Genomic DNA, 27,582 nt, shown 5'->3' on the forward strand with positions numbered 1-27,582 from the left:
AGTATGTCAACAGATGTGGGCTGTTTCCAAGCAAAGACAGGCTTCAAACACACCATTGTGCCACAACATCTATGACAGTTAAAATATAGCAATGCTCTAACATGCCTCATTTAAGCAACACAGCCAGAGAAGTCACAACCTCTGCAGATTACAGAAAACATACATACATGGTTAAATAACCCAATCAACAAATGCAAACATTAATATTTCATAATACATATATGTAGGTCCATAGTACATTTCTTTTCATTCAATGTTTCTCTATAATTGTATAACATAAATCAAATGTATGCCTGTTATGGAGTGATTAGAACAAAGCAAGAATCTGTAGCCAGAACTTCAATTTGCTTTCTTGCCTTGGTTTATGTGGACTATAAAAATATGGTCCACATAAATTTCTTGCCAACAGTAGTCTTGTTGCTTACACAATGGCCCACTGGAATTGTTTGACTGCTGTCTGAGACCCACACATTCTGAACAGTTGGTGATACATTCATCCTTTGACTGATTTGTTAGCTTACTCAAACAGGCACTACTTATAGATTACCACTCTGTTTATGGCACAAAAACTAAGGAAAACAATTATAAAAGGATCTCTAATTTCAGTCATGTCACATGTACAAATTACGCCCACATCTGATGAACACTATCGTCACTTAAGAGGAATAGAATCTAATAAAAGACCATCAAACATTAACCAAGGAAATGACGAACAAGAACCACACAACGAACGTCTTATATCAGTGAAAACAACAAGAAAAATGTAACAAGAGCTTTGAAGACAGTTGGAATGTACTATCTGTAATGTAAGCACATATGAAATGACTTCTGCCTCAAGGGAATCCTTACAGAAACATCTGGATGGTCATTCTTTTGATTTATATTATTCAACTCACTTCCAAGCAAAGTCATACAAATGCTTTCCTTAATGTTAAAGGATCCAATTTATGTTGAACATAAGTCTCCCAGATGATTTTGTTGGAGTGAAATTTAAGAGATTCATTAATCAGGTGTCTTAACTAACTTCATACAGCAGGAAACAGTAGTCCATCATCCTCCCCAAATGTACAGTAGGTGAAACCGTCTTTGCATCATCTCTGTCCACTATGAGTCATGGGGATTACTTAAATCCCCCTCACACTTTATCTAAATGCAGCAATAAATACAGCTTGATCTCATGAGCTTATTTTCACCTGAGGTATGATAAGAAAGAAAACAGATATTAAGACAAGGAGCATGAACTTTTTATTCAAATCACATTCTGAAGTTGGTAAAAAAAAAAAAGAAAATAAAAAGTAAAAAAAAAGTCCAAATGAAATTACAAAGGGTATTCATTGCCAAAATGAAGCAGAAAATGGCATAGTATAAATTAAAACATTTAAAATCTTAATTTCTTCAGTCACTCTTCTTTGTTTGAGGTGGTTCTGTCATTGCTTTTGCAGTGCTTTTTTTTGTGATGCCACTGAAGTATTTCTCTCTGAAGGAATTGTGGCCCTGGTTTGGGGTGAAGCGTGGGTTTGCTAATTGTTGTAGTGCATCTGACTCCTGCAAGAAAAGCATGAAGAAGGGCATGGTTTCAGTGTTATTATTCAGGAACTAATACTGTACATGTTTTTTTTTTCTAGGAAATGTAGGAACCGTAAAAGTATGATCCAAAAAATGATAGTCAATGAATTAAGTGTTTTCACACATCAACTGGCTAATGGATGAACTTAACCATTAGACAATGTAGGGCCCCTTTATTAGATAAAGATGAGATGTTTTCATTCATATGTATATCAAATTACCAAATATATCCAAACTCCTGGTAAAGCTATGATTTTCATTATTTTCAGTAACTGCAATTACTAGTCACCAGTCCTTTATTTTTTAATGGACAATATTAACATGAATTTGTCAATTATAGGAAACTACTACTGGAAAAAAAAAAATTGAGAAAATAAAACAGCTTTCCAACTGGGGCAGAAAACCAAAATCATAGAGGCAAGCAACTTCTTGTCCTTGGAACATACTGCTGCTGATACCAGCACAAGTGGAGGAGAGAGCAGCACTACGGCTGGTGCTACGTGCAGTGGTTTTATCTCTGTATTAGCCTCCCCTTCTGCCTCCATAAACCCTACTGATGGTTATCCTTTTTAAAGGGCTATGGATGACTGTACCTATGCTTTCTAGGAAAACTAGGTTTCATACACATGAATTTCAAGATGTTGCCTGCACACTGCAGTTCTTCCAATCAGCAGTCTAGGGACCAGTGCAAAGAAAAGACATTTATTACAAGTAGGCCTGAGTGTTTCTAACTAATATGGATATAAGGGGCCTGATTTGGTGTTGAGGAGGGCCTCATTCCAGCCTTTTTCTTAGGTTCCCAGACCTTTAAATCTACCCCTGGCTGTATTATCCCAAAATGAGACTGATCTGTTCCAAATATCAGTGCAATCTGGCCTGACCCTAGAAAGTTTGTTGCCTGTAAATGTGATGATGCAAAGTCTTAACTTCCTCATCTGGTTCTTAGGTCTTGCCAAATGTCCCAGAGGGCACTGAGTCTGGATTCTTTAATTTATAAAGAAAGACAACCACAAACACCTTGTTAGAGCACCAGAACACTACAGCTAGACACTAGCAAAAGCCAGTTCTTTCTGCTTAGTGTCTCCTTTTGTAGAACATTCCATCATAAGCTCACAGCCAAGTGTGTAATGACAGAAAAGTGTTAAGCTTCTCAGTTTTTCCTGTGTGGGGCTTAGGCCAGGCTGTTAGGCTGGAAGCACCTAACGAGGTGTCAGGGGTACAGAGAGCTGGAAGCAGCAATTGCAGCCCAGTGAATCATCAGTGTCACTATTAGATGATTCCATCCTGCATGCCCTTTCTGCCAGTTAGCAACCCAGTCTTACAACACTGCCAAACACCTCAAATGCCCCCAAGAACCAGAAGTGTATATGACCCAGATGCAGAGATTTACACGCCGAGTCCATTATTTCAATATGAAAGCAACAAGGATTACAATATGGAAAAAAGAGGCGGTAGTAGTGGGGGAAGAGGGGGCGGTCACAGACAGATAACCTGCTTAGGAGGGACCCAAGGATTCTGTGAATACCTCTGCTAAAATGCAGGGAGAGACACAGAGAAAGGGTGCGAGAAAGTTAGTGGGCGAAGAGAAGAGGACAAAATCCAAGACCTCATCTGGGCTTAGTGTTGTTTGACAGAGCTAGACCAATACTGACTCTGCGTAGGCCCTAACACAGTAGAGCTCAACTCTTTTCCAAACAACTGGCAATGGTACAAAACAGACATAATGTTTCATTTTCTCTATCTGATGTATGTGTAAATGCATTATGGAGAGAATGACGAGATGCTACTTCATACTGTAATGCAAATTGCCAGCCATCTGTGCCACTGACCCTTCTTGCAACAGAGCTGCTTGAAGCCCATAGTTTAAAAGTAGACTTACACTAAAATCACTATGAATACAAAAACCATGAGTTTATAGTCAAACTTATTCCCCTGATATGGAAGATATTTGGTCTGATGTGAATGTACAATTCTTGTTAAAAATCTATTTATTTATTTATTTTAACACAGCCTGACATAGCTTTTGGGGGAAAAAAGCCCTGGAAACTTTGAGAAATGTAAATAACCTATGCCAAGCTATAAGTCCGTTTTGTAGATTCACAAAACCAAGACTACAGTACACAATAACCAAAACAACTTCCAAAGAACTTTTTAAAGGAAGGAAAAATGATGGTTAATACTGTATTCGTGCAGCAAGTAATCAGTTCATTTTCAAATGCTGATTTGTACTGTGTGTGGAGTTAGAGTCAAGTTCCAACTACTTTTCTTTAAGCAACTATAAACGCTCAGTTAACTCTGAGCAAAAAAACAAAACAAAACAAAAAAAACATTTCTTAGAACTGCAGACAAGATCACATGAAAACAATTGGCTTCTACTCAGAACTGGAAGAGCAAAAGGACCAGTATAAGCTATGAAAATGTGTCACATATAGCTTGTGTGTTCCAGGTTTGATGCATAAGGAAAGCAAGGTACATTCCAATCTGCAAAGATAAAACACTATGCACACTCATGTGTGTGTTTTTATGCGCATGTGTCTCCATGTCCGTGTCTGTGTGTGTGTGTGTTTGCATGCATGCAAGTGTGTCTGAACAATTCACAAGTCTTTATGGCAACAATTTCGGGTCTGAAGTGGTTGTCAGATTCAAAGATGGATTATTTTCCATACAATGCGTGATTAAGTCATTAAAGTGTAGTGTAAAAAAGTGCATCAACCACAGCCAGATGGTGGAATTTTCACTAAGCCTCAAATAGAACAGCATAAGTACTACTCTTCACCAACACACAGAAAACATGACTTCTCTTGGATACAAGTTGTACAAATTCCTTCTTCTAAATATATGCATGTGCATATGACCCCAGACCTCCACACACACACACACACACACACACACACACACACACACACACACACACACACACACACACACACACACACACACACACACACACACACACAACCTCTGGATCCTTAGTCTTCTCCATAGTGATGAGCCTTCGGGATGTGTGGCTAGACAGAGTCTGTTCACAGTTGCTGACGAGGCGGAGGCAGGGGTGTAGCGGCACCATCTCTTCACAGTACCTGCAGGTGTCAGGGCACATGGCATCATGGGCAAGTGTGAGTCAGACATCCAAAGACAATGCTTCACAGACATATAACAACATACAAATGGGCGCAGCTCAAGAAGTAGGTGGCTTCCCCTTCAGTGGCCCTTAGCAAGGCAAGTGTTTATACAGCCCACTGAAAGATACACACAAACCTCCCGCCAGTGGTTTACATGGTCCTGCTGCTGTCACCTAGGAGAAATATCAAACACCGCTCCTTTCCAGGAAGACAAGCTCTGGAGAGCGCTCTCTACAGAAATCATCCGACAGCCCTTCGGAATATAGAGCCGTGACTCAGAGTGGAAGGATGCCGCTGGTCCCAGTCTGTTGGGCGCCCTAATGAGACTGATTAAGTTAGAGCTTGTGTGGATTACATTCAGCTCGGCTTTAACCTTCTGGTGTCCACGCTTTTGTGATGCCCGTCAAGATTGGAGAGAGCCGGCATTTGATAGGCTCGAGTGACATCATCCACAACAAGATAGGGGAGAGAAGAGCTCTCAGCCTCCTTTCACACTAGTACGTAAAACAGGAATTCAGAGGTCTTTTCCAAGATTGCCAACATCAGACTGCCCTTTTAAATGAGGAAAACGTCACCTCTGCGGGTAGTGTCCAGTGAGCACTATAGTACGTGAGGCTAAGGCACTAGAGCCATAGCAAAGCACCCAAATTCATCACAGCACCCAAACGTGAATGAGGAAACATGCAAAAGACAAGAGCCACTGTGTCTAAGTATTCGATGAGGTGAGCTAAGGCGAGTTGGTGAAAACAGACTCTGAGGAAAAAACAGAAAGAACAACTAAATAAAAACCCAACATGCCACTCACAATATGTGTAGTCACACTGACTCACCTCTCTAGTGTTCTTGGTGGCTTATATGCCATTACACTTAATGGCACTGTGTGTCAGGGGGAAGTTGGCAGCTTAGTCTGCCTGGCATTAGCTTTCCACTTAACTCTCTCTCTCTCTCTCTCTCTCTCTCTCTCTTTCTCTGGATAACCGCTTAGGTTTTGGTAATCCTTTTCCATCCGGTCCAAAAGCAAAAGAGGCTAAATCTTCAGCGGCTGGGGCCTTACAACAGCTACAGTGCACGGCAGGGGGAAAATGAGCTAACGAGTTTAAGAAGCCACAGAGAGTGTTAATGTGCAGCAGAGGGCGTGCTCCTTGCAGAGAAGGTGTCTGACTGTTGCGGGGGTCGATGGTGAGCTCACCCCACAGGCCTGTGGGTGCTCTGCTGGGGGAAGTGAGACCGTTGCCTGCACTGGATGCCTGAACGCCCAGCCGCACCGCAGACCCACATTTCTGCAGCAGTCCTTCCCCCTTCAGACACCGCTGTTTATAAACAACACTGTTGCTACACAAACCTTTGCTCCAGAGACAGACAGTTAAAGGGGCCCACAGAACACATATACATTCTACCGGGTGCTAGCACCCCCTTATGGACACCATACCCTTACTCTGAAGACTTTAATTCTCTGTGATCTCCACTGCTCAGGCAACAAGACATTTAAATTCTTCCATATTGCAAGGCACTGCAGCAAGCTATTGATCAAGCTTACACTCCCAGCCACCCACTCACTTATCCCAGTGCACATGAGACAGGAACTCAGCCTCCCCTGCTGTCTGTGTGGCCAGTGCTCTCACTTAAAGCCTTTTATGTCTGTCATCAGAGCTCCACACATTCAGGTCAATGGTAAAAGGATACCCATTCGACCCAAACCCTGACCCTACACTGGAGTTCAGCTCTGTTTAGTCTGTGCATACGCTTGTGCAGATTAGTTCTGGCACCGTGCCCCGAATATGTCACACAGGACTAGATGGGAGTGAGAAAGCCAGCCACTTTCATTACTCCTATCATATTATTATTATTCAGGCAAGTGTAAACGTAACCCCAAAAACTAAAAAGTTCACCACAAAAAGTACATATGTAAAGCACCAAAGACAGAAATTAAGTATGGAAATATTACTGCTGAAGTCAGCGTACCTGAAACACCCAGTTTCCCCACAAAGGGGAAACTCTGTGATACTGGTGGTTTGTATAAGGCAGACGAGGTAAGTGCCGACTGTAAATCAGATCACAGGCACAGGGGCCCTCCCTCTCCTCCTGCCCTGTAATCAGAGGGCTGTGTGCTCTAGGCTGAGTGGACAGGGCTGTATGTAGTCAGCAACTGCAGGAGCTGAGCGGAATGTCCCTCTTTCCCACCTGCTTGTCCTCTTTCTGCCGTTACGCCCACCGGGTTCAGCAGGTTTGCCACCCACCTGAGAGTCAGAGGCCTCGCGCTATTGATGCTGGGTAGTTTACAAGCAATCAGAAAGTGCCAGGCTGCCCCCTAGTGACAAAGCCTCAGTAAAACATGCAGCTCCGTGTATAAGAAGGGGCTAGTGGAGGTAAATTAAGTTAAGTTGCCCCAGTGAGAAACAACAGAGTATTACAACATAATATACATAACAGTCAAGGCATAGACCATAGTTATGTATTATGTATACATATTAGTGGTACTGTGTAGGCAGTAATTATGCTTACTTACTCTGGCCTGTAAACTGGAAGCCAGTAGACTAGCCGTCCACCTAGGACCAGGTGATAAGCAGCAAAATTTAAGAGGTCAGCAAAGACATCACTGAGATGGTAAACCATGGACACAGGGACATGGCTCTCGCCAAACCTGTGGGGGAGAAACCCAGCTTTAATCAATAGAGGCGACAGAACATGGTAGTATGCTTCAGTTCAGTTCACAGGAGCAGACGGCTCATCCTCGATTGCCAACATTACTGAAATATATTAAAAATGCATGAGGAGATGGGTGATATTCTTACAAGTTCTCAGGAGGATTTGTAATCTCTTTGTGCGAACCTGTTCTCCTTGTTGACTCACGGATGCCATAAGGAGCTACAAAAACGCCCAAAGTAAAGAACACTTATCAAGATCCATGTGTCTTACATTAGCCTTAGCAAATACTCCAGCTGTAAACAAAAGAATCATCTGAAAAGACAAATAAGCAGAAATGTTTTTTTCACTACATAGTGATTATTAGATAAAATTTGATCCAGATGTAGAAGTACAGTGTGTTGGTGATTAAGTAGGTGAGGGGAAAGCAAAGCCTCTGTCTCCAAGTTCCTTCCCATTTGCATATAACATACAACACATCTATCATTATTTGCTGAACTACGTTTGTGTTGCACATCTGAAAGACTCTACTTAAGTTAGTGAAAGCATCTTAAGTTATAATAATAACCACGTGAAAAACTAAAAACTTGGTTAGATTGCATTATTTACATAAAGCATTACAAAACAGCCTTCAGGCATATTCAAACAACTATCTGTGACTTAGCTGGGCTGCATGAAGCAATGCGGCTATTGGCTTTTAATCATACAAATATTCACAAGAGTATTTGTATCAGTAAAAACAAGAACATATGCTAAAAAATGTACGCTGGTATGGACACTTGAAGGAAACCTTTGAACTTGATTTTGGCACATGACAAAAAGGGCAGGGGTTCATTTAAAAAAAAAAAAAAAAAAAAAGAAAGAAAGAAAATCCAGGAATTCCAGCAATGAAATGGAGCAGCTGTGTTAGGAAAATTTGTGAAATTGTTCACTAGAAACATACGGTCTGTGATGATGGCATCAAACAGTGTCCCTTTCCTCCATACAGGCTTAGAGGCATCAGACACCATGACATCCACATAGAAGACCTCTGTCCCATACTGCCGGAGATTTGCTCTGATATTCTCATCTGGACCGCGCCACTTTTGATTCTTCCTGCTAGCTCTACCTGCAAAACATCCATGAACATTATTAAACAGCTTACAAAACAGATCTAAGCCTGATATAGTGGATAACTGAACAAGACATTAGTCTTTTAAGAACAAGACAGAAAATGTGTTTCTATCACTCTGGTTTTATTTACCTACTCCATGGATGGTGTTATAGTCAATATCTGTTCCACACACGTAAGCCCCAAAGTGTGAACATGCAACCAAAAGGCTACCTAGATGAGAAAGAGAAAAGAGAAAGAAGCAGGAATGTAGATTTTAGAAAAGAAAAATGGAGTGGTCCAACACTGCAGAGGTCCAAAATAGAATCATTAGCAAGTTAGTTTTCGATTTTTTAATTTATTAGTTTCCATTCAAGTCATAAACACTGCAGGATCTAAAGGCTATACAGAAAGCTCTGCCCAGACACACCCAGCCCTTCCACTGAAGCTGGAAATGAGTTAGCACATCTGGCCAGCAGACTTCACACCTCAGCCAGAGCTCAGCTAGTGACGGCAGGCGCTCCCACTAAAGGCTGGTACGAGGACAGCCACCACAGCACGCTACCAACACACTCATGGCCAGGCTGAGCTCCAAGCGAGACAGGAGTGCAACTCCACACCGTGCACAGAGCATTCTTTAACATGATTAATGACCCTTCGTGTAAAGTCTTTGAGTCAGAAATAACCTATAGGGAGAAAATATCCACTCCTGGTTTCTGTTAGATGGGAATGAAATGCCATTTTCCTCCAACACCCAGACTAGCTGTCCTTCCTCTATTATAGGTACACAGAGGAACTGAACTAAACACCTACCTTAGATCCAAATGAACTAAAAAGAAACAAGGAAACCACAAAAACCCCAACAACAAACAGGTGGGCATACAATGATTATACAGAATAAAACACGATATTAGAGCTGTAGCAAAATGTTCGAACAGCATTCGACCAACTTGTTCTCAGTTAATGGAATATTTTAAAACCCTGCCTTGTCTCTGGTAACAGATCAAAATTATCTTTTTTTTTCTGTATTATTTTTGTATTTTGGTAAGCTTTGTCTTAATAAACTGAACTGTTATTATAATTTAATTATATATTACTAGATTGCAATGCATCTTTCTAAAACTTCCAAAGTAACATTGTACTATGCAAAATTTTAAGAGAAAAAGTGTTCTTAGGGTAATGTTCATGTACCATCACAGAATGAAACCACTAAAAGTTTCAAAATCTAGGTCATATCTTTGAGGTAGCTATTTACTGAATTATGATGATCAAAAAAAAAAAATGTCCTCTTGAAAGAGTAATTTGAATGAGTAATGAGAATGGAGAAGTTATTTCATGATACAAAAAAGGGGGAAAATGGAAGCTGCCAATGTCAAGACCAGAAAACTCACAATGTATGGGGCACTCCACCATCCAAAGTGCAAGATTCACTGTCCAGAGTGAGACACGAAACATCCATCAATACATTCAAGCAATGGCTCCCAAGGAAGAGCTGATGAGGGATTGTCTCAGTCAGATGGGGAACTAATCATGGCAACACAGGAACAAGTGCTAAACACAAGATAAGTAGAGGCTAGGATCTACCACACCAGGCAGGAGCCCAGATGCAGGCTGTGCAAAGATGCCCCTGAAATAATCCAGCACATAACAGTGGGATGCAAGATGCTAGCAGGCAGGGCATACATGGAACGCCATAACCAAGTGACTGGCATAGTTTACAGAAACATCTGTCTCAAGTATGGGCTGGAAGTTCCAAGATCTAAGTGGGAAATACTCCCAAATGTGGTGGAAAATGACCGTGCTAAGATCCTGAGGGATTTCCACATACAGACAGACAAGATGGTAATGGCTAACCAACTAGACATAGTAGTGGTAGACAAACAGCAGTAGAGGGCCATAGTGATAGATGTGGCAACCCTGAGTGATACAACAGAAATACGAAGGGCTGAAGGAGGAGATTAAAAAAAGATGTGGGGGGTGAAGGCAACTGTGGTTCCTGTGGTAATCAGAGTACTAGGGGCTGCAACCCCCAAACTGGGAGAATGGCTCCAACAAATACCAGGTCCAGAAAAGTGTAGTCCTGGGAACAGTTAAGATACTATGCAGGACTCTCAGGCTCCCAGGCCTCTGGTAGAGGACCCAAGCTTGAAGGAAAAATGGGAATTTATATATAACAATCAAAAGTTTGGGCACACCTACATTTTATTAGCACTATTTTCTATATTTTATCAAACTAATGAAATATGAAATAACACTTGTGATTAACACAAGTGCTGTGCTAAATAAATATTGACTATCTTCGATGTTAGACTCTTTGATCTTTTACTTTGACAGCTTTGTTTGCTCTTGCTATTCTCTTAACCAGCTTAATGAAGAAGCCACCTATAATGATTTCCATCAGTCTTGAAGAAACTGTTATATATACAGAGCACTGGTAGGTTGAGGAACTCAAGTTGTAATAGAAAACTATTTGCTGAGGGTGCATCTAGGTACCAGGTGTGCAAGTGAAATAAACAAAAAAAAAATAGCACTGTATTAATAAATATTTTTCTTCCTTACCTGTTCCAACAAAAGGATCATAAACCAGATCATGAGGCTTTACTTTGGCATGGTTGGCCATTATGAAAGAAAGGCCCGCATCCATGCTCGTGTTCCCAATGAAGTGTCTCTTCTTCACACTGTGGGAGCGGATCAGTTCCCTTTGCCCATCTGCAATCTAGGAGATAAACGGCATGTGCTTATTTAAAATATGTAAATATATTATTAATGTGATCAGGTGACCTTGTACTTTACAATCATAGCCTGTGGACACTAAACACTACTCGACATTTCTTATTAAGTATATGAACCTGACTTCTTGAGTTGATACAGAATTTGATGTTTGATGTCAATATGCACAGTAAAGGTGAATAATTGTGCACATATTAAAATTATTTTTCCAAATAAATAATAAGATAAAATTATACATATATAAATCTACATTTCTAGGAACATCTAAAATAATTTTTTTTGTTATTTTGGTTATTGTCACGTTTCCCATGGCAACACCTGTTTATTTACTTCCTTTTGGTTCCAGCCCCTAGTTCTATTACCCTAAAAACTATTGTACTCACCTGTAGCATGTTAGTCCTCATCAGTCTCTGTATTTAAACCCCATGTTTCTTATCAGTCTTTAAGAAGTCTTGTCTACTTGTTTAGTACGTTTCTGAGCTGTTGTATATTTGTGTCTGTTTATTCGAGTTTATTGGTTCTCTGCCTGTTTTTTGGATTACCCTCTTTGCCTGTTCCCCGTCTGCTTTGTTTGCTTCATGGACTGCTTTTCTGGATTTTGGAACTTGGCTTGTATTATGTACTATGACTGTGGAATTCCCATGTTCTCTAAGAAAGCTGCATTCACCTTTCTGCGAGCAAATCCATCTCTGCACATGCTCAGAACATTACAGTTATAGTTAATAGCTACCAAGGCTGATTAAATTCAGAACAGAGACTTGATGCTAAATTACAATTGAGGACATGTATTTGAGCTTAAATTTTAGAAGGCTCACAGAGAACAGAACTAAAGCAATAGTTTTTTCAGCACACCAAGGACCACATCCTGTAGTCTGTGCTCTAGTACATAAAGTAGTAGGTATTTTATTCAGGATTGTATTCATTTTATTTGACAAAGTCTGTTCTCCTTTAGTTTCAACCATTGAGAATCCCCTCGAACACTGCATGAACACTGCTGAACTAGTTGCTTTATTAAATTTTCCTTGCACTGACATGATAGATTCAATTGCTCCTTTAAAATACAGAAAGCCCAAAGACAAAACCCAGCCATGGCTCAGCAGTGACGCCTGTTCCCTTAGACAGGAATGCAGAAAGAGAGAATGAAAATGCAAAAAAGACAAGTTTCAAATCTACTACCAAATTATGAGACCGTATAGACTATCAATTTTCTCTAAAGTCTGCAAAAGCAAAGTATTTTGCTTACATTATCACAAAAAGTCATAGGCCTCAAGTTCTTTTTAACACAGTTTATACAGTACTGCACCCTGCCGTTACAGCCATCCATGAGGCTTCTGCAGAGGTGTGTGAGGATTTTATGAGATATTTATTGATAAAATTGATAAGATCACACTTCTATCTTCTGGAACTTGATCCTTCTGACTTACATTTATAAGTGCTTTGGGACTATTATCACCTAATGTGCATAGTCATGCAAAAAACGCAGTTGTGAGATTAAGCTTCTTTTGCCTTCTTTCATCTTTTCTTTTAAGAACCTGGAAAGGAGGACCTTATGCTCACACCCACACTACAAAAAACTGTACATGTTATATCTCTCCATGGCTTATATTTATTTAGTGAATATACTATAATTATTCCATTATAATGTAAAAACATTCCACTCTATTTGTTTTTAGTTATACTATCTGCCCTTTTATACTTTAGATATTCTATCCTTAAATTCTTTTAGTGTTTCATGTGAGCCGGCAGTTGCCAAAGCATTTCACGGCTAGTTGTACCGTGTTTAACTCTGGATATGACAAAGACACTTTTTATTTAATTTTCTGATTTTGATTTGAAATGGTCATTCATGCCCTCATCCTCTCTCGCATTGACTACTGCAATTCACTCTGCCTAGGAATACCCCAGTCAAGCTTGCCTTCCCTGCAGATGGTCCAAAATGCAGCTGCAAGGCTTCTGACAGGCACCAAGAAAAGGGAGAACATTACCCCTGCACTTGCATCCTTGCACATGCTACCAATCAGCAACAGAGTGGAATTTAAGGTTCTACTGTTTGTTTTTAAAGCTATACATGGAATGGCTGTAAGTTATATCTCTGATCTCATGAGACTCCATTCCTACCCTTGAGTCCTATGATCTACTAAACACATGATTTTATCTGTTCTACGCTTAGGTCCAAAGTTGGCCTGGCTTTCTTTGTGGCTGGTCCAAAACTTAAAATAGTCCCATTCATCACATCATGTCTTGTTTTTGTTTTTTTTCTGTACCACCATCAGCTAATTTGTCTTTTATTATTTTGATTATTTTATTCTCCTATTTTAATGTATTGTTCTGTTTTAAGTCTATGGCAGGGTGTGCTTTTAGCTGTCTCTGTTAATTATTTCAATCCATATTTAATTTAATTTATCATGTTGTGCAGCACTGACAACTGTCATTTAATGATATACATTATATCAACATTGTTGTTGATGTACAAATAAAGTTGTTGTAACCGGTTAAAATAAAAAAAATAATGATAATCACAAATCTTCACAGTGACTGTACAAAACACTCACCCATCTTCCAAAATATATATAAAATGGTTCCTCTGGAATGTCATTAGGATCCAGGCCATAGTCTTCTAGTAAGCAGAAAATGTGATCAGGATGCTTCAAATTGACTTTCCCTTGAAAGGGCAGGAAGTCCAAGGCCTGTGGAATAGCAGTTAACAGTTAACTAGTCAGAATAAGAGAGACAGCAGAGGCCATATATTTAGTTCAGCACAATGTACTTCCAAAGTAACATAGGCACCCATTACCCCTTGCAATAATATGCACTCTGTATCTGGATGTCAGTATCTGGATAATGAACAAACCGATCTTACTCTTGGGTTTCCATTTTATTGGGTATTTCAGTGAGGATCCATGATGTCTGTTATAATCTAATTTCTGATGCAAAACAAGCCTGGATGTGCAAGTGGTCAGCCACCTGTCAGTCAATCACAAGGTGAGCCAGACCGCCTCTGAAAGTGGTCTGGCTGATCTGAATACATTCTGATTGTGTACTTTGTATGATTACAGCCTGCATTCTTCCCACTCACAATGGCTAAAAAAATTTAATGATGTATATGTGGCTATATTGAAACACAATTCATTATATTTCAAAATAAGGAAAGGTCCCTTGACAAACCTCTCAACCTAAAAAAAAAAAAATTAAAGATGTCTCAATTACATCACATTATATAAATGATAGCCTACAATGACAGACAGTGACAATGAACAACATGCTTTTGTTGTAAAAACATACTCACATTTATTTTTTCTATTCTGTCCTTAAACAACAATGTTTTATTGAACGTGTAGACATTAATCTTGTAGGTAGATTCTTGTTGTAGAAAGGGGGTCTGCATGTAAATGGTTCAAAATTAAAAACATATAAAACAGTAAAATAAGCAATTTGTTAATCAAGCTACTGGCACAAACCATGCGCTCTTTTGGATACTCCAATAGTGATGACTTGAGCTCTGCGGCTGTTTTCCCATGACCCCAAAGCTCAAATGCGGACCTAGAAGAGTTAACTCAAACATTAATAAAGACTTTCCCACACTTCTGCAAGTCAATTTCTAGGAATTATCTGTATACTTATTAGTTCTCTTTGTTAAACTGGAAATCAGGAATCACATTATTCATATTATTTATTCAGGTCTGTCTACTTTGCTCGAAAAACAGTCAGTGAACTGGATATCACCCACACCTACTTGGCGCAAACTGTTCGTGACATTACACTGTGGACATCATCCTCTGAAAGACCATTTAGTCGCCAAAACGGAGACTAGGAGAAATAAAATATAGAAAATTATAAAATAAAACAGAAAATGTAAAGCATTTGTCAAGACTTTTATATTGAATGTGTTTACCCTCTCTTTGAAGTTCTCTGGGGGATCACACTTTCGACCCCTAAGGGACAGTAATGACTTTATCTCCTGAGAAGACATATAAAATATATTGCTACATACCTACATTGCATGATTTCATAAACAGTAACGTTACTTCCATTCAGCAATAAAGACGCTAACAGTAACATTTTATTCTCGCTAGTTAAATAGCTATCGCAAACTGTGCGTATAACTCAAAGAAAAAAAGCAGGCAAGCCCATCTAACCGTATTAAGAAACGATACACGCCATACCGGTAATCTGAAATCGACGTTATCATGTGCTAAATGTAGCAAATATTGACAGAATGTTTTACCACAGTGCAACGCCATGTTGCTGTGTAACTACGCACACCGCTCCGATGAGCGCTACCGGGTTAAGAAATCGAGTTCCTACCCATGGTCACACTGCCAGCAAGTTCACTCAATGCTTACAGGGACATCTTTTAATCATGGTCTACAAGTTCGTTTAATTTGTCTTTTCTTCGGGTCATATCTGCTAGATGATATTGGATCAATATAATCACATAATGAATGAAGATTCAGTAACTTGTACAAAAGTTATCCAGACTCGTCTACACTGGAATTTGCCGTGTTATAATATACTAAAACCTTACTTGTAATTGGATGAGCAGCTCACGTGGAATGACCAGTGCCATGTTTTCATTGGCCGGTAAGCATGCCTCTCATTTCCTTCGCACGTCGGAAAGTATCCAGTTTGGAACTGTTGCCGTGACGGCCTGTATGAAGTGAAAGGTATGAAGTACGTTGTGTCTGTATTCCTTCACAAAGGTCAAATCTCACACACATAATTGTATGTGATTGATTTTTTATTATTATTTTTTGCTTAGCATTCTCTATACTATTTGTCTTTATGTAGTCTCCTCATGTTTACTTCAGTGTAACCGCTCACTGTAAAACGTAAGTAAATGTCCTAGAATGCACCTTATTTTCACCTAAACTTACGAGATACAAAAATAAAGCATTTTAATTTGAGGTAAACTATTTTCTCATGGAGTTGATGAGGTAGAGTATTTCACTTACAAGGCTGAAAATGCACTGTTAGTAGTCAAGTACTAAAATATTTTACTTCAGTTGAGAATAAAGATAAATATTGATATACCTGGTTGTACTTTTAACTTAAAAAGTTCATTGCTGTTGTATCCATTAGATATAAAGCAGACGACACCCACAACGGAGGAAACGTGCTCACGGTACATTTTGCTCTAAAAGAGATACATAGTGGCGCTTCGCTGCTAGCAGCCTAAAGTGGACACCATGGAGACACACGGTCTAGAGCTATGTGAAGACAGAGAGGAGACTTGCGACGTTTCCGTTAAAGGGTTGACGAAGAACTGGACCAAATGGTCTAATAATCATCAGGAGTACCAGGAACGCAATCCCTTCAGCAACAACGAATGGATGCCTGCGCAGCTACAGAGAGGACAGGTGGGCTACGGAAGGCCTCCCGAGGGCTCTAAAACTGAGCAGAGAGGGAAGGATGCTCACTCGCATGTCAGTAGAGAGGTGCTAGAACTGTGTCTTGTAATCAGACAAATAGGCAAGAGTCAAGAAGATGGGAGAGCAGCTGTGGAGTTTGGAAGACTATTTGAACATTATGTCACAATCTCTAATAAGGTTGTCGGAGTTCTGCTTCGTGCCCGGAGGCAGGGACTGGTTCACTTTGAGGGGGAGATGCTGTGGCAAGGAAGAGATGACCATGTGCTTATCATGCTGCTTTAACCATGCAGTAACAGAGCATACAGAAAAAAAAAACATGCACTTCTAAAACCACATGCACTGACTTTAAAAAAAAATTTAAACAAGGCAACTGATGTTGCACAAGAAATTTAAATATAACACTATTTATTTTATTGTTTGCACTACACATTTATTAACATGCTTTCATGGCTCAACAATGTATTAACCACAGGTTTTTCAAAACAGCTCTCAGGTTAGAGTACAGCAGTCTTAAAGGACAGGATGTAAGTAAGCAGTCCTGATTTCATTCCACACTTTATTCTAACCCAAAGAAGCACATGCAGTGGTACACAAGACAGTTGGGTTTTATCATCACAGGTTTTAAAAAGTAAAAATTCCATGGCTTTTGTCTACCTGTAAGCTTGTAATAACTACTGGAAAACCACAAAATCCTGGCCATGCAGTTCTATAATTTTATATTCTAATTTATTGTGAAGGAATGATGTTTTATATTCTAATTGATTGTGAAGGAATGATCTGCAGCATTCTCAAATACTTTACACACTATTCTATGGAAAAACAATCAGTACAGCAGTGTTCTCTCACACCTGGATGCATCTGTTCCTTGTGTTGATTTCCATGTGTATATATACACACATCCTGTTCACCAATTGCCCCGTTTCTTGTTACATTTCTGAAACATATTAGTGGGCTCTTTCGAATTCCTGCAGTGTAGTCTGCTTCAACATTATTTTCATTTGTCTAAGCCTATTTGGGGTTGTTGCCTGGTTTGTTTGATTTCCTCTTTTTACCCTTTGCCTTTGTGGTTGACCTGGTACTTTCTCTCAGCACTTTATCATTTTAATTGGAAAAATGGCTGTCTGCCTGTTTAGGTGACCTGTGCTTGGCCTCCATCTCTGCTCCTAGTGACAGTTATGGCTATTATTAAATTATAGATCTATCAGGAGCAGTAATATGTAGAATGAAACAATCTAAAACATGCATCAGACAAGATAAAACAGTTCACTTTAATTGTCATTATTTGTCAAGAAATTCACATTCTGAGGATTCAAAAGTAGCTGAAATTGTACTCAGCTTGTATGAATGGAATTGCCAGGATTAATACCTTAATATTACCACTTGTCCTCTACTTACATTCCCTTATATTGGTGTGGTGTGCTCTGTGTGTGTGTGTGTGTTTGTGTGTGTGTTTCTGTTAGTCCATTGAGTTCAGCCTTTGGAGCAACTGATCCACCTGCAACATAAGAACATACAGACAAAAGGATAGGCTGTGCCATTGGTTTATGCAGTTTGTAGTTTATCATCTATGAAAGCAGGATTTTATTGGATAACATGACAATCTTACTATGCCTTTAAGGGATTAGAGGAATATGGGAATTCCATGTTTGAGAATATTGGCTGACTGAATTGGACACATAGGTCTCTGCTCTTCATGTCTTGCTATAGTGTATGGCTTGACATGAGTCCTAAAATTTTATTTTCAATGCACCATTAATCTGTTGTAACTGGTTGTGTTCACAATAAGGTGTGACTCACAATAGAAAAGCCTATATAATCATATCTATGGGGGTTTTTTTCAGTGGGAAGTTTGGAACCAGCCCTAAAGTTATCTACTCAGAATGCTCACCGTTATAAACCAGTAGGAGTCTGGACGGTAGATGAAGCGAGACATAAAGCCCATTTGACTGGCAGGTGCTAGCACATGGAGGTGCAGATGTGTGACAGACTGGAATGGAGGCAAGTGGAACCCAAACCTAGCACACGTTATCCATTATTTCACTTCAACCCATAAGTCCAATGGGACTGCACATTACATTACAATACAAAACAGATCAAATAAGAACTTCCAAGTGAGCAAGTTTTTAACTAAATTCACATTACCTGATGTCACTTAAATCGCTGTAGTTGTTCTTCCGAAGAACTTCTTTCCCAGTTTCCACTAATTTCTCCACTAAGCAAAATATTTAAAACAAAGGTTGCAAAGATTACCACAACTTAAACACTATAGAGACTACAAGACATAACTCAACTGGTTATTTATTTTGCCAACTACCCCACTTTGTTGGTAATACTGTCAATCATGGCCATCCTCAGGAGGGAGGATGTGTACAAATACAGGCAAAATTTACCTCTTTAACTACAGACTGGAATTAAACAGATCATAATTCTATAATTTAGCTTCAAATAACTTAGTAAACTATTAATGTTTTAAGCTTCTTTACTTCTGCAGTTATACAAATCTATTTACATCTGGTCTTGAATATCAGGATTATATCCAGACAGATTATACACACGAAAATAAAGGTATAAATGCACCCATGATGCACTTAAAAGAGATTTGCTCAAACCACTTCAGGAAGTGGTGTGAGACCCATTTTAGGCAGATGTTGCAGTAGTGTAAATGCATCTATTTCTCTAAGCCACATTCAACAACCAAATCCCACACAATATAGTATGTTACAATGCTCATAATACATAGCCACAAGGAGACTATTCAAGGAGGACACACACACACACACACACACACACACACACACACACACAGTTGTTCCTCCCTGGATGAAATTAAATTCTTATTAGCCGTTCCTGTGCCCAAATCCGTGGACTATAGTAACATTTGCTACAGCTGTGACCAGGGTCACTGCTGCATTCATTAGTCTAACCAGGCATTTTCTCATTAACATCTACTGACAGAACTGGTGCCTTCCTTCAAATTTAAAGAAATGCATGATGCCATGCAAAATTTGAGGCAGCAACCATCTTTTTTATAGCAGAAAAATGAGGAAAACTGGAAAAACACAATCAGTTGGTTGCTGTACATGATCTTATTTGCATACTGTATGCCACATAGCAATCAGATTTCAGTGTGACCACCCAGAGACACTATTGACTAACAAGTAAAAATGCATGTGCTTAAAATCAGGTGCAATCCACATTCTAGTCTCATAAAATGACTATTTGTAAATAGGGTCTAATATTCCTACTCCCCAAAATGTTTCTAAATATTTGGGCCATTATGTATAAATTGTTTTTACCTAGTGGAATATGTTCTTTGTGAAGTGATTTACAATTCCCTACATGTTTTGTTGGCACAACAAGATAGTGATGAGGGGCCCCAGGTTTTATGTCTCTAAAACATGATGTGTCTTCATCCTAAAAAGAGGGAGAGAGAGTATGTGTATGAGTGAGAGAGAGAGAACACATCTCTAACCAACAAAAACACTGAGTTCAAGAATGCACTGGAAAATGTCAGAAGATGAACAAGGTTTAATTACATTGTTACGACCCTGTCTAAGCGGTGAGGTCGCAACAGCACTTTGAAAAGACTGGTAGCAGGATGGTAGGTGGAATGATTAATCACTGGAAAAAACTGGTAGACGAGGTGAAATTTTGTGTATTTAAATGGTGAACAAAGACACACACATCTATATACAAACACTGAATAACTTCAGGAGTGGTTATTTGCCAACATAACAAACAAAACCCACACTAGAAAAAAAAACCCACAAAAGAAACACCACAACTAACTACACTTTACAGGACAAAAATAAAATACAATCCTACACTAACTCCCTGACAATAAACAAACAATAACCCCAAACCCAAACCAACAGGCACCACTCCCTACAATCAGTAATTATACATATAAACACACACAAAACCTTTCAACTATGACAGGGATCACACTAATAAAGAAAACACAGGGAATGCTCACATACAGATCTACACATATACAAGCTAACTATGGATATCAAGACAAGGTAAGCAAAGATTTCAATTTCACAATTCATACAGCATAACAATAACAGAAAAAGGAGCTTGGGCAGGCCACCATCTTCTTGCAGCAGGGTCCTTATATAAGTCACAGCAATCCCAACAATCACTCAACGAGGGGCTGGGCTAGCAACAAGGTGCGCAGACAGCCCCAAATCCCGAAGTGGATCAGAAGCACATTGCAGCACTCCAGGAGTGTAACAACATCTAGGAGAACTAGCAGTATAACTATAAAAGGTTTGGTCTGGCAAATCATCTTACTCTGTTCTAGAATCTATGGTCTAAAGCAGTGCTATTCAAATCTGTACTTCAAATCCAAATCCAGTTTTCTAATTTGCAATTCCTTTGATTTGATTAAATGATTCATTTATCTGTTTGGCCACAAGTGACTCCTAGATAAAGGGATGGTGGAAAATCTCTAGGACCTGCACCTGGGGGCTCTGATTTGAATACCTCTGGTCTAGGTACCCAAAACCAAGCACATTATTTCAGTTACATATATTGGTAACATAAACAGGTAGTCAACATTGTGGTTTTTTTTTTTAAACTTCCAAATACTAGTAATATGAGTTTACACCTTATTCTCATGGCATACAACTGGTAGAAAGATCCTATTCAGCAGATTGTTGGCTTTACAGCGTTGGCGGTGGATTATTATGGCTAGCTTTGTTTACTGTGTTTACTTGAGTTAACAGTTACAAAAATGTTAAATTTAACTATTCGGCCTTAGTGGAACTAGCTACTAAACAGTTTTGGGTTTTTATAGTTTCCTAGTTAGATAAAGTATCTTATATGGGTTGACCACTGTTACTGATACACATTACTGATACACACACTGATACACTGGAAACATATATCGGCAAAACGAGATGGGCATGGCTTTGCGCACTTTAGACTACGCCTTGACGTCGGTTCGTTTATGCACCTGTCAAGCTATGAAACAATAAATTCGATCAGTATTGATTCGGACATATATTTACGTCGCAAATGAATACCACTCTACCGGTAACATACCACACCTTTCCACTTCACACTCCGTTAACGCTAACGAACTAACGCTAGATGGTTTGCTAAAGTAGCGTTAAATCTCGCTGGATCCACATACAAATCACGTAAAAACCTTAATTCTACAATATACTTACGCTGTATAGAAGCTCGGTGTTCATCTCCCCGTTCACAATTTTACAGAAAATACACCGTTTGTCATAACTATCATTTTGATCCTTTTTCACAGCCTCACCATCAGCTGACGGCGTATCGTTACTTGCCATGTTCAAAGCTGCGTGAAGCTCGCGGTAAATTAAACATGGCCGAAAAAACCTTTCAAGTTACAAGTCCTTTAGTCAGCTCATCTCCCCAACATTGCTTTTGAAAGCTCTTTGCAAATTTAGCATTATGTTTCTCCATAATTTCCTAAGTTTACTACGGTTACTTATTTTCCTCACATTAAGAAGTGAGCACTAATTCCAATGTATTATGCAGTTATGATTGTTAGTGATAGACTTACATATTTAACTTACTAAAAATCTAGAGTATTGCGCAAAACATTAAATGTGACGCTTCTGGATCATTTAGCCCAGCATAGTTTTGTTAACACGAATTCTCCTAGGAAGTGCATGTATACCCTAGATGTATATAATTAAGGTATATAATCATATATTCGGGTATATATTGTAAGTATTGTTATATTTTTGCACTTTCAGTAAACTTTGTTTCTTTGTTGTTTACTATTATTGCTGTAAATGTGTAGTTACAGATTAATTATAAAGGTAGGTAATTGACAGGACTTTCACAGATCTATGACACTTAAGATAACTGGGTTTTTTTTCTGATCTGAATAAAATGAAGGTTTACAATGCATCCATGTGTTACATATTCAGATTGTGACACCTTTCAATAAATATGCAATTACATGAAATGTGCGTAAGAACATTTTGTAATGAATATGTATTCTCTGTTCTTTGAAACTAGCCTTTTTGGCTGAATATTCATTACTTTGACATTGTCTGCTATTACCATCCGCATGTCTGTCAAAAGTTTGGTAGGTAGCCAACTAATATAATCTCACAAAATTCAGTATACAGTTTGACCCCAAGAAACTTCAGTTAGGTTCATTTAGCTAGCCAGCCATCATTAACCACGTATTCTCCAGGTATTTTAAGTCAAACGTGATAATGAGAATAAAATGTAGCTACTTTCTGTGGTAAGAATGCATACTAAATTTAGCACTGTTTGCACCACATTGACAGACAGATGGTAGCATTGGAAGTGATCTGAGAATAATGACTAGTCTTGGTTTGTCATGTAATAAAGGACGAACTCTGGAGCAAATGAACTGGCTAATATTAGTGAATGAGCCAGCTGTTAGCTATACAGCTAAAACAACTTTACAAGGGCACATTGCATTACATCACAAGGATAACATTAACTTCCGCAACAATAAACTGATTGGCTATATTCACTAGACAGTTAGCAAACCACTAACCTAACATAACAGTTCAGCCATAAAATATAAGGCAACTAAGCTTCACTGCTGAATCCCTTCAGGTCCCAGAGATGTCACAAACTCTGAAAAGCCAAGCCAATGTTTATTCTGGTCTTAGCTCAACCTCTGTTGCTTTTTCTTTTAGCATGTCAGCTCTCTTCAGTTCTGTTTTCCTTTGCTTTGATCATGGGTGAAGCCACAGAGGGTGACTGGGTTTGTCGTTCCAATTTCTCCATAATTCAGTGATATCTATCTCCTTCCATTCACTTTCATTGCTATATAGCTCATTTACTGTTAGATAACTAGCCCATTGAACCTGATCTTCTTTTAAATCTAAGCTCTGACTTTTGAATTTGACATACTGGAGCTTGAATTGGGAAAAGTGAAAATAATTAAATATGTTGAAATGCAAAGAGGTCTTTCATTTTAAACACCAAACCTCTTTTATGTTCACCTGATTATTCACAGATAACACAATGCGTTTGCATCCTGGTGAAAGGATGTCTCTGAAGAGGTTTCATAAGCAGATATGTGGTAATACTAGCTCCATGTCAATGGTCTCATTAATGACTGTGTGTTTTTCAGCAACAGCTAAGAAACCTGTAGAGAAGATAAAAAATAAAACATGATTTGTTTTGTCACAAAACAAATGTATTCTCCACTTGCTGGGCTAGCGTTCATTGCTCGTACACTGCTGAGGCTAAATCATATCTCAAGAGAATGCAGTGAGTGCAAAGTCCAGATAATTAAATTTGTGAAAGCGGTTATGTTTGCCAAAATTATTTGTAAACAAAAGGACATAAATGTGAATGGACAGGAAACCGTTTAGTGCAAGTTTACAAACAGGACAGGAAGCATTTAAAAATTCACTAAGTGGCCAGCATTGTTGGTCTTAGCAAGTAGCATTGGAGAAAGGCCTAATAGAGCCTGAAATCAGGGATTCAGTTCAGAGACACCTAGCTTCAAGTAAAGGAGAATGAACAGAAAAAGGAAAATCTGCATATTGTCAAAAATCACAAAAGATAAATTTCAGATTTTCTACACTGTTCACAAGTTCCTAATATGCAATTTGTTTTTCTTTTCAGCAGGTTATTGTATGTATTGCATCTCTTTCACTGAATATATTATGTTCTCCTGCACTTTATCAAGTATACTCACAAGATTCTCTGCTGTGCCTTCCCCAGAAAGATATATTCAATTGTGTGTGTGTGCGTGCGCATGTGCGTATGTGTGTGTGTGTGTGTGTAATCATATTATAAACTAAACCAGAGCAAAGGAACAATATTTCTTGCCTGCTGGAAATGTAAAACATGTTTTCCCTCATTTATTTTATTGCTGCTTAGAGGTATCCCTTTATGGGGTTTGGTATCTGACAGAGTGAAAGATTATGCAGATAGGACATCTGCCCCCAAACATATGTGCAGCTCTAGCACACACACACACACACACACACACACACACACAAACAAACAAACACACACACACACACACACACACACACACACACACACACACACACACACACACACAGTGCTTCTTTCAAGCAGTTACAAAGTTGAATGACATGAAAGTGTGTGAGGTGTGAGACTAATCTTTGCATATAAATGATGAATCACAAAAAGCTGCAGAAACACTTGAGGCTATATAAAGCTATAATTTTAGATGTTTAACCTTTGCATGTTCTGGTTCCACTTAGGAAGGTATCTATAAGAAAAGTTGAGAAGATAAGTAGTTGCCAACATATTTAGTAGGTCATCCATCCAGTTTTTCCCTGCACTCCAGTCTGTTACTACATCACAATGTAATGTATGCAAATTATGCCATTAAAATGCATGTTCATGTTTAGTTTCTAAATTAAGTGCTCATTTGCACAACTAGAACTCTGAAGAATCCAGAGATTCATTACAACAAATTACAAAAATAATCATGACTTGAGATATCAAATTCAGTCTTCATATTTATTCTGACCTATTTACTCAAAGAATATGAAAATAATTTACATGCACATCAGTAATTTGCAGGCACAATATAGGAAGTCATAAGCTTGCCAAAACTATTATGCTAATTATTCTTTTGTTGCTACATACAATAAATCGTGACCCAAAACTGGCTGCAATTATTGCCTGCTATGGTAGTGTAATTATAAGACAGCAGAAACAGAGAATTACCAATAGCATACAGTGATGATATATACAGTATATCTTGAATTGAGAGAGTCACAGAAATTATTCTGTTTTGTAACTCCACAGAATAATAATAATTTAAAAAATCTGTCTTATCATCTCTTTTTAAATGATTAATTATAGAAATAGTAAGAGCCATTGTGAAACTTCAGTTTGGGAGTTGTAGAATTATTCATGAGACAAAAACTGTAAATGGATCTGATTGATTAAATCGGGAGCAAAACGGAGTAACAAATAAACACTGAAATTCTGAGGAGACAGGTCAGTACAGTATGGAACTAATCATATTTTTTTTTTCTTAATAATTTTGTGACTTCATTGTGATTCTCTCTATGTGATGCATACTGTTTAAATAAACCTGTTTGCACTGGCATTCCAGAGATGCTGAGTCCAAAAGCATGTCTTTCACTGTGTAGTGACATTGTGTATTATCCTACCATTCTAACCCTAAATGTTACTCCATTGCCTTGCCAGCCATTCTGCACATGCACCTGTAAGAAACAAATATGTTGCAATTAATGTTACTTTTAATGAACTCCAAATGAGTGCACACCTTCTCCACAAATCAGTTAACTTCCTGTTTCCTTATGTTAATCTAAAATGAGGGAAGGCAGAGTCTGGTATCATTACTCCTAAAAAATATTAGAGAGACACCCAGAACTACTTCACAACTGAAGGCTATCATTTTGTCTGTTTAGTTTTACTCCCGATTGATACAGCAGAAAAGGGGAATTACTGTATAGAATGGTTTACTATATTATCCTAAAACATTCGGAGGACGCTGTATATTAGGCATGGTTGGTCCATGTCATGTAGTCTACCTTAAACTGACTACTGTTCCACAAGGAATTAGACAATTTCAGTGAGAAAACTGCACAAAGGCAAACTAATCAGGGGGAAATGGGACTACCTATTTTCAGAGTGCACTAAATTATACTTAGTTGTGTCTGAGGCTGAAGAAAACCCAACCTTTCCTTGGAGATGTGGCACCACTACTAGATTCCAACAACAGGAGGCAGTGTTACTATACTAAAATGTAGTCTGATGAACTCATTGTTGAATGTTGGTGGGCAGTTCCACTCTGCAGTCTCTTATGATAGCAATTTCTCATGTTATTTTGTGTTCAAGCTCTGTCACACAAAACATGTGTAGTCAGATGGTTACATAACCTGCAGTCTAGTCAGCAGCACATTAAACACACAAAACTACTTTAACACAGGCACTCAACATTGTCATAGATCAAATGGTCAGTTGCATTTTTTATTTTCTTTTGCTAGTATGATGCCATTTGGGTGTGCTGATGATTGACATTGATTTATAGTTTCACTCTCTAATACAGACAATAAAGGCTATAAATATAATCTAAATGTATAATTAATTACCAGTGACCATGTTAATAAATTCATATTCAGTCATTCTAAGGTTGTCAGCTCCAGTGATTAGAGAAAAAAAAAGTTTTAGCACTCAGATTATTGACTTCTTTTCAGTCATCAATTACTCAATCTGTGTAAATTCCTTGAACATTGTCTGTTGTTACAGCATCTGTTTCTCTATTGAGTAAAGAATAAAGAACATGCTAGGGGCCAGTCTTAAAACCACATATTGTCTCAGTCTTCTCATGCACTCAGATTAATTTTTTTCCTCAGCCTTTTTAGTTTGTTCTTACACATAATATCTGATCCATGGACAAAAATGCAACAGTTGAATTATTGAATGTTTATGTTGTTATTGTGATAAATTAAAAAAAATGCAAAACTCTCAGGCAACCCATACTATAATGGCAGTTGTAATTATCATGTTCTGAGTTCTGAATTCAGATTCATGGTCTTGAATTTACTGGAATTTTCTTGCAATTTCTCGGTCTTGACTCCCACTAGGGCATCTAGTCCCAGTTGTAGTCTCGAGATTGTCTCTACACTCCATGTTGGTCACACAGCAGGTAGCAATTATCCAAATTCTACACACTAAAACTGTATTTTTTTTCTCGCAGACAACACTAAACATGTCGGTACTCTAAGGTGAGAATTAGCTCTTTGCACTGCAGAATTAATAACATAATTGTGTCCTGTAACACATTACTTTCCGATATGGTGCACCAGAATGATAACCTGACAGATAACCTGGTGAAAAAATATTGACACATTAATTTTGAAAGTATGGATACAAGCAAACGTGTTGGTGTACAAGCAATTTGCTTTGTATGTAACTGAGGCGGACCATATTCTGAGTTGCAGTGTGTGTGTGTGTGTGTGTGTGTGTGAACCTGGCTTGAACTTTCTAACATGAAAGAAAACTAAAGACAAACATGCAATCTTGTCCCACTAATTATTCATATGAGGCCTGTAGTCAAGCTAATAGA

General features: G+C 38.5%; 3 protein-coding genes across 8 annotated transcripts; 1 reads left to right on the plus strand and 2 right to left on the minus strand.

Annotated features, from left to right (window-relative positions):
- Nucleotides 1–1,222: 1,222 nt before the first annotated feature.
- trmt11 (tRNA methyltransferase 11 homolog) lies at nucleotides 1,223–15,543 on the minus strand. Of its 4 annotated transcripts, none has more exons than XM_027019288.2 (13): nucleotides 15,288–15,543; nucleotides 15,044–15,109; nucleotides 14,885–14,958; nucleotides 14,610–14,691; nucleotides 14,438–14,530; nucleotides 13,704–13,838; nucleotides 10,981–11,137; nucleotides 8,575–8,655; nucleotides 8,275–8,439; nucleotides 7,481–7,553; nucleotides 7,195–7,329; nucleotides 4,526–4,646; nucleotides 1,223–1,545 (listed from the first exon to the last, which is right to left on the minus strand). In XM_027019288.2, the coding sequence occupies exons 1-13, from the start codon at nucleotides 15,390–15,392 to the stop codon at nucleotides 1,396–1,398; spliced, it is 1,437 nt and encodes a 478-aa protein (XP_026875089.2). In that variant the 5' UTR covers nucleotides 15,393–15,543; the 3' UTR covers nucleotides 1,223–1,395. The 4 variants fall into 4 exon arrangements, with proteins under 4 accessions (XP_026875089.2, XP_026875090.2, XP_026875093.2 ...); XM_027019289.2 differs by having other exon boundaries at nucleotides 15,315–15,542; XM_027019292.2 differs by having other exon boundaries at nucleotides 15,377–15,449.
- A 222-nt stretch (nucleotides 15,544–15,765) lies between these two features.
- LOC113583124 (actin-binding Rho-activating protein) lies at nucleotides 15,766–17,665 on the plus strand. Of its 3 annotated transcripts, none has more exons than XM_027019266.2 (2): nucleotides 15,766–15,815; nucleotides 16,231–17,665. In XM_027019266.2, the coding sequence occupies exon 2, from the start codon at nucleotides 16,338–16,340 to the stop codon at nucleotides 16,800–16,802; it is 465 nt and encodes a 154-aa protein (XP_026875067.2). In that variant the 5' UTR covers nucleotides 15,766–15,815; nucleotides 16,231–16,337; the 3' UTR covers nucleotides 16,803–17,665. The 3 variants fall into 3 exon arrangements, with proteins under 3 accessions (XP_026875067.2, XP_026875069.2, XP_026875068.2); XM_027019268.2 differs by having other exon boundaries at nucleotides 15,774–15,822; XM_027019267.2 differs by having other exon boundaries at nucleotides 15,779–15,980.
- Nucleotides 17,666–17,774: 109 nt separating this feature from the next.
- On the minus strand, nucleotides 17,775–21,854 carry hint3 (histidine triad nucleotide binding protein 3). The gene is made up of 5 exons (XM_027019265.2): nucleotides 21,698–21,854; nucleotides 19,817–19,934; nucleotides 18,663–18,732; nucleotides 18,409–18,535; nucleotides 17,775–18,015 (listed from the first exon to the last, which is right to left on the minus strand). Exons 1-5 carry the CDS (start codon nucleotides 21,824–21,826, stop codon nucleotides 17,977–17,979), a joined length of 483 nt encoding a protein of 160 aa, XP_026875066.1. The 5' UTR covers nucleotides 21,827–21,854; the 3' UTR covers nucleotides 17,775–17,976.
- Nucleotides 21,855–27,582: the final 5,728 nt, after the last annotated feature.

Source organism: Electrophorus electricus, chromosome 10 (assembly GCF_013358815.1).
Source record: "Electrophorus electricus isolate fEleEle1 chromosome 10, fEleEle1.pri, whole genome shotgun sequence".
Taxonomy (NCBI): domain Eukaryota; kingdom Metazoa; phylum Chordata; class Actinopteri; order Gymnotiformes; family Gymnotidae; genus Electrophorus; species Electrophorus electricus.

Coding starts and splice junctions, on each gene's coding strand:
- trmt11 (XM_027019288.2), bottom strand. CDS start 15,392: ATGGCGTTGCACTGTGGTAAAACATTCTGTCAATATTTGCTACATTTA. Junction 14,531..14,609: donor AGTATCCAAAAGAGCGCATG/GTTTGTGCCAGT, acceptor ATTTACATGCAG/ACCCCCTTTCTACAACAAGA. Junction 7,554..8,274: donor TGATGCCATCATCACAGACC/GTATGTTTCTAG, acceptor GCGTTTTTGTAG/CTCCTTATGGCATCCGTGAG.
- LOC113583124 (XM_027019266.2), top strand. CDS start 16,338: ATGGAGACACACGGTCTAGAGCTATGTGAAGACAGAGAGGAGACTTGC.
- hint3 (XM_027019265.2), bottom strand. CDS start 21,826: ATGGCAAGTAACGATACGCCGTCAGCTGATGGTGAGGCTGTGAAAAAG. Junction 18,733..19,816: donor CAAAGAACATATTCCACTAG/GTAAAAACAATT, acceptor TATTTTGCTTAG/TGGAGAAATTAGTGGAAACT. Junction 18,016..18,408: donor ACTCCTACTGGTTTATAACG/GTGAGCATTCTG, acceptor CTTATGTTGCAG/GTGGATCAGTTGCTCCAAAG.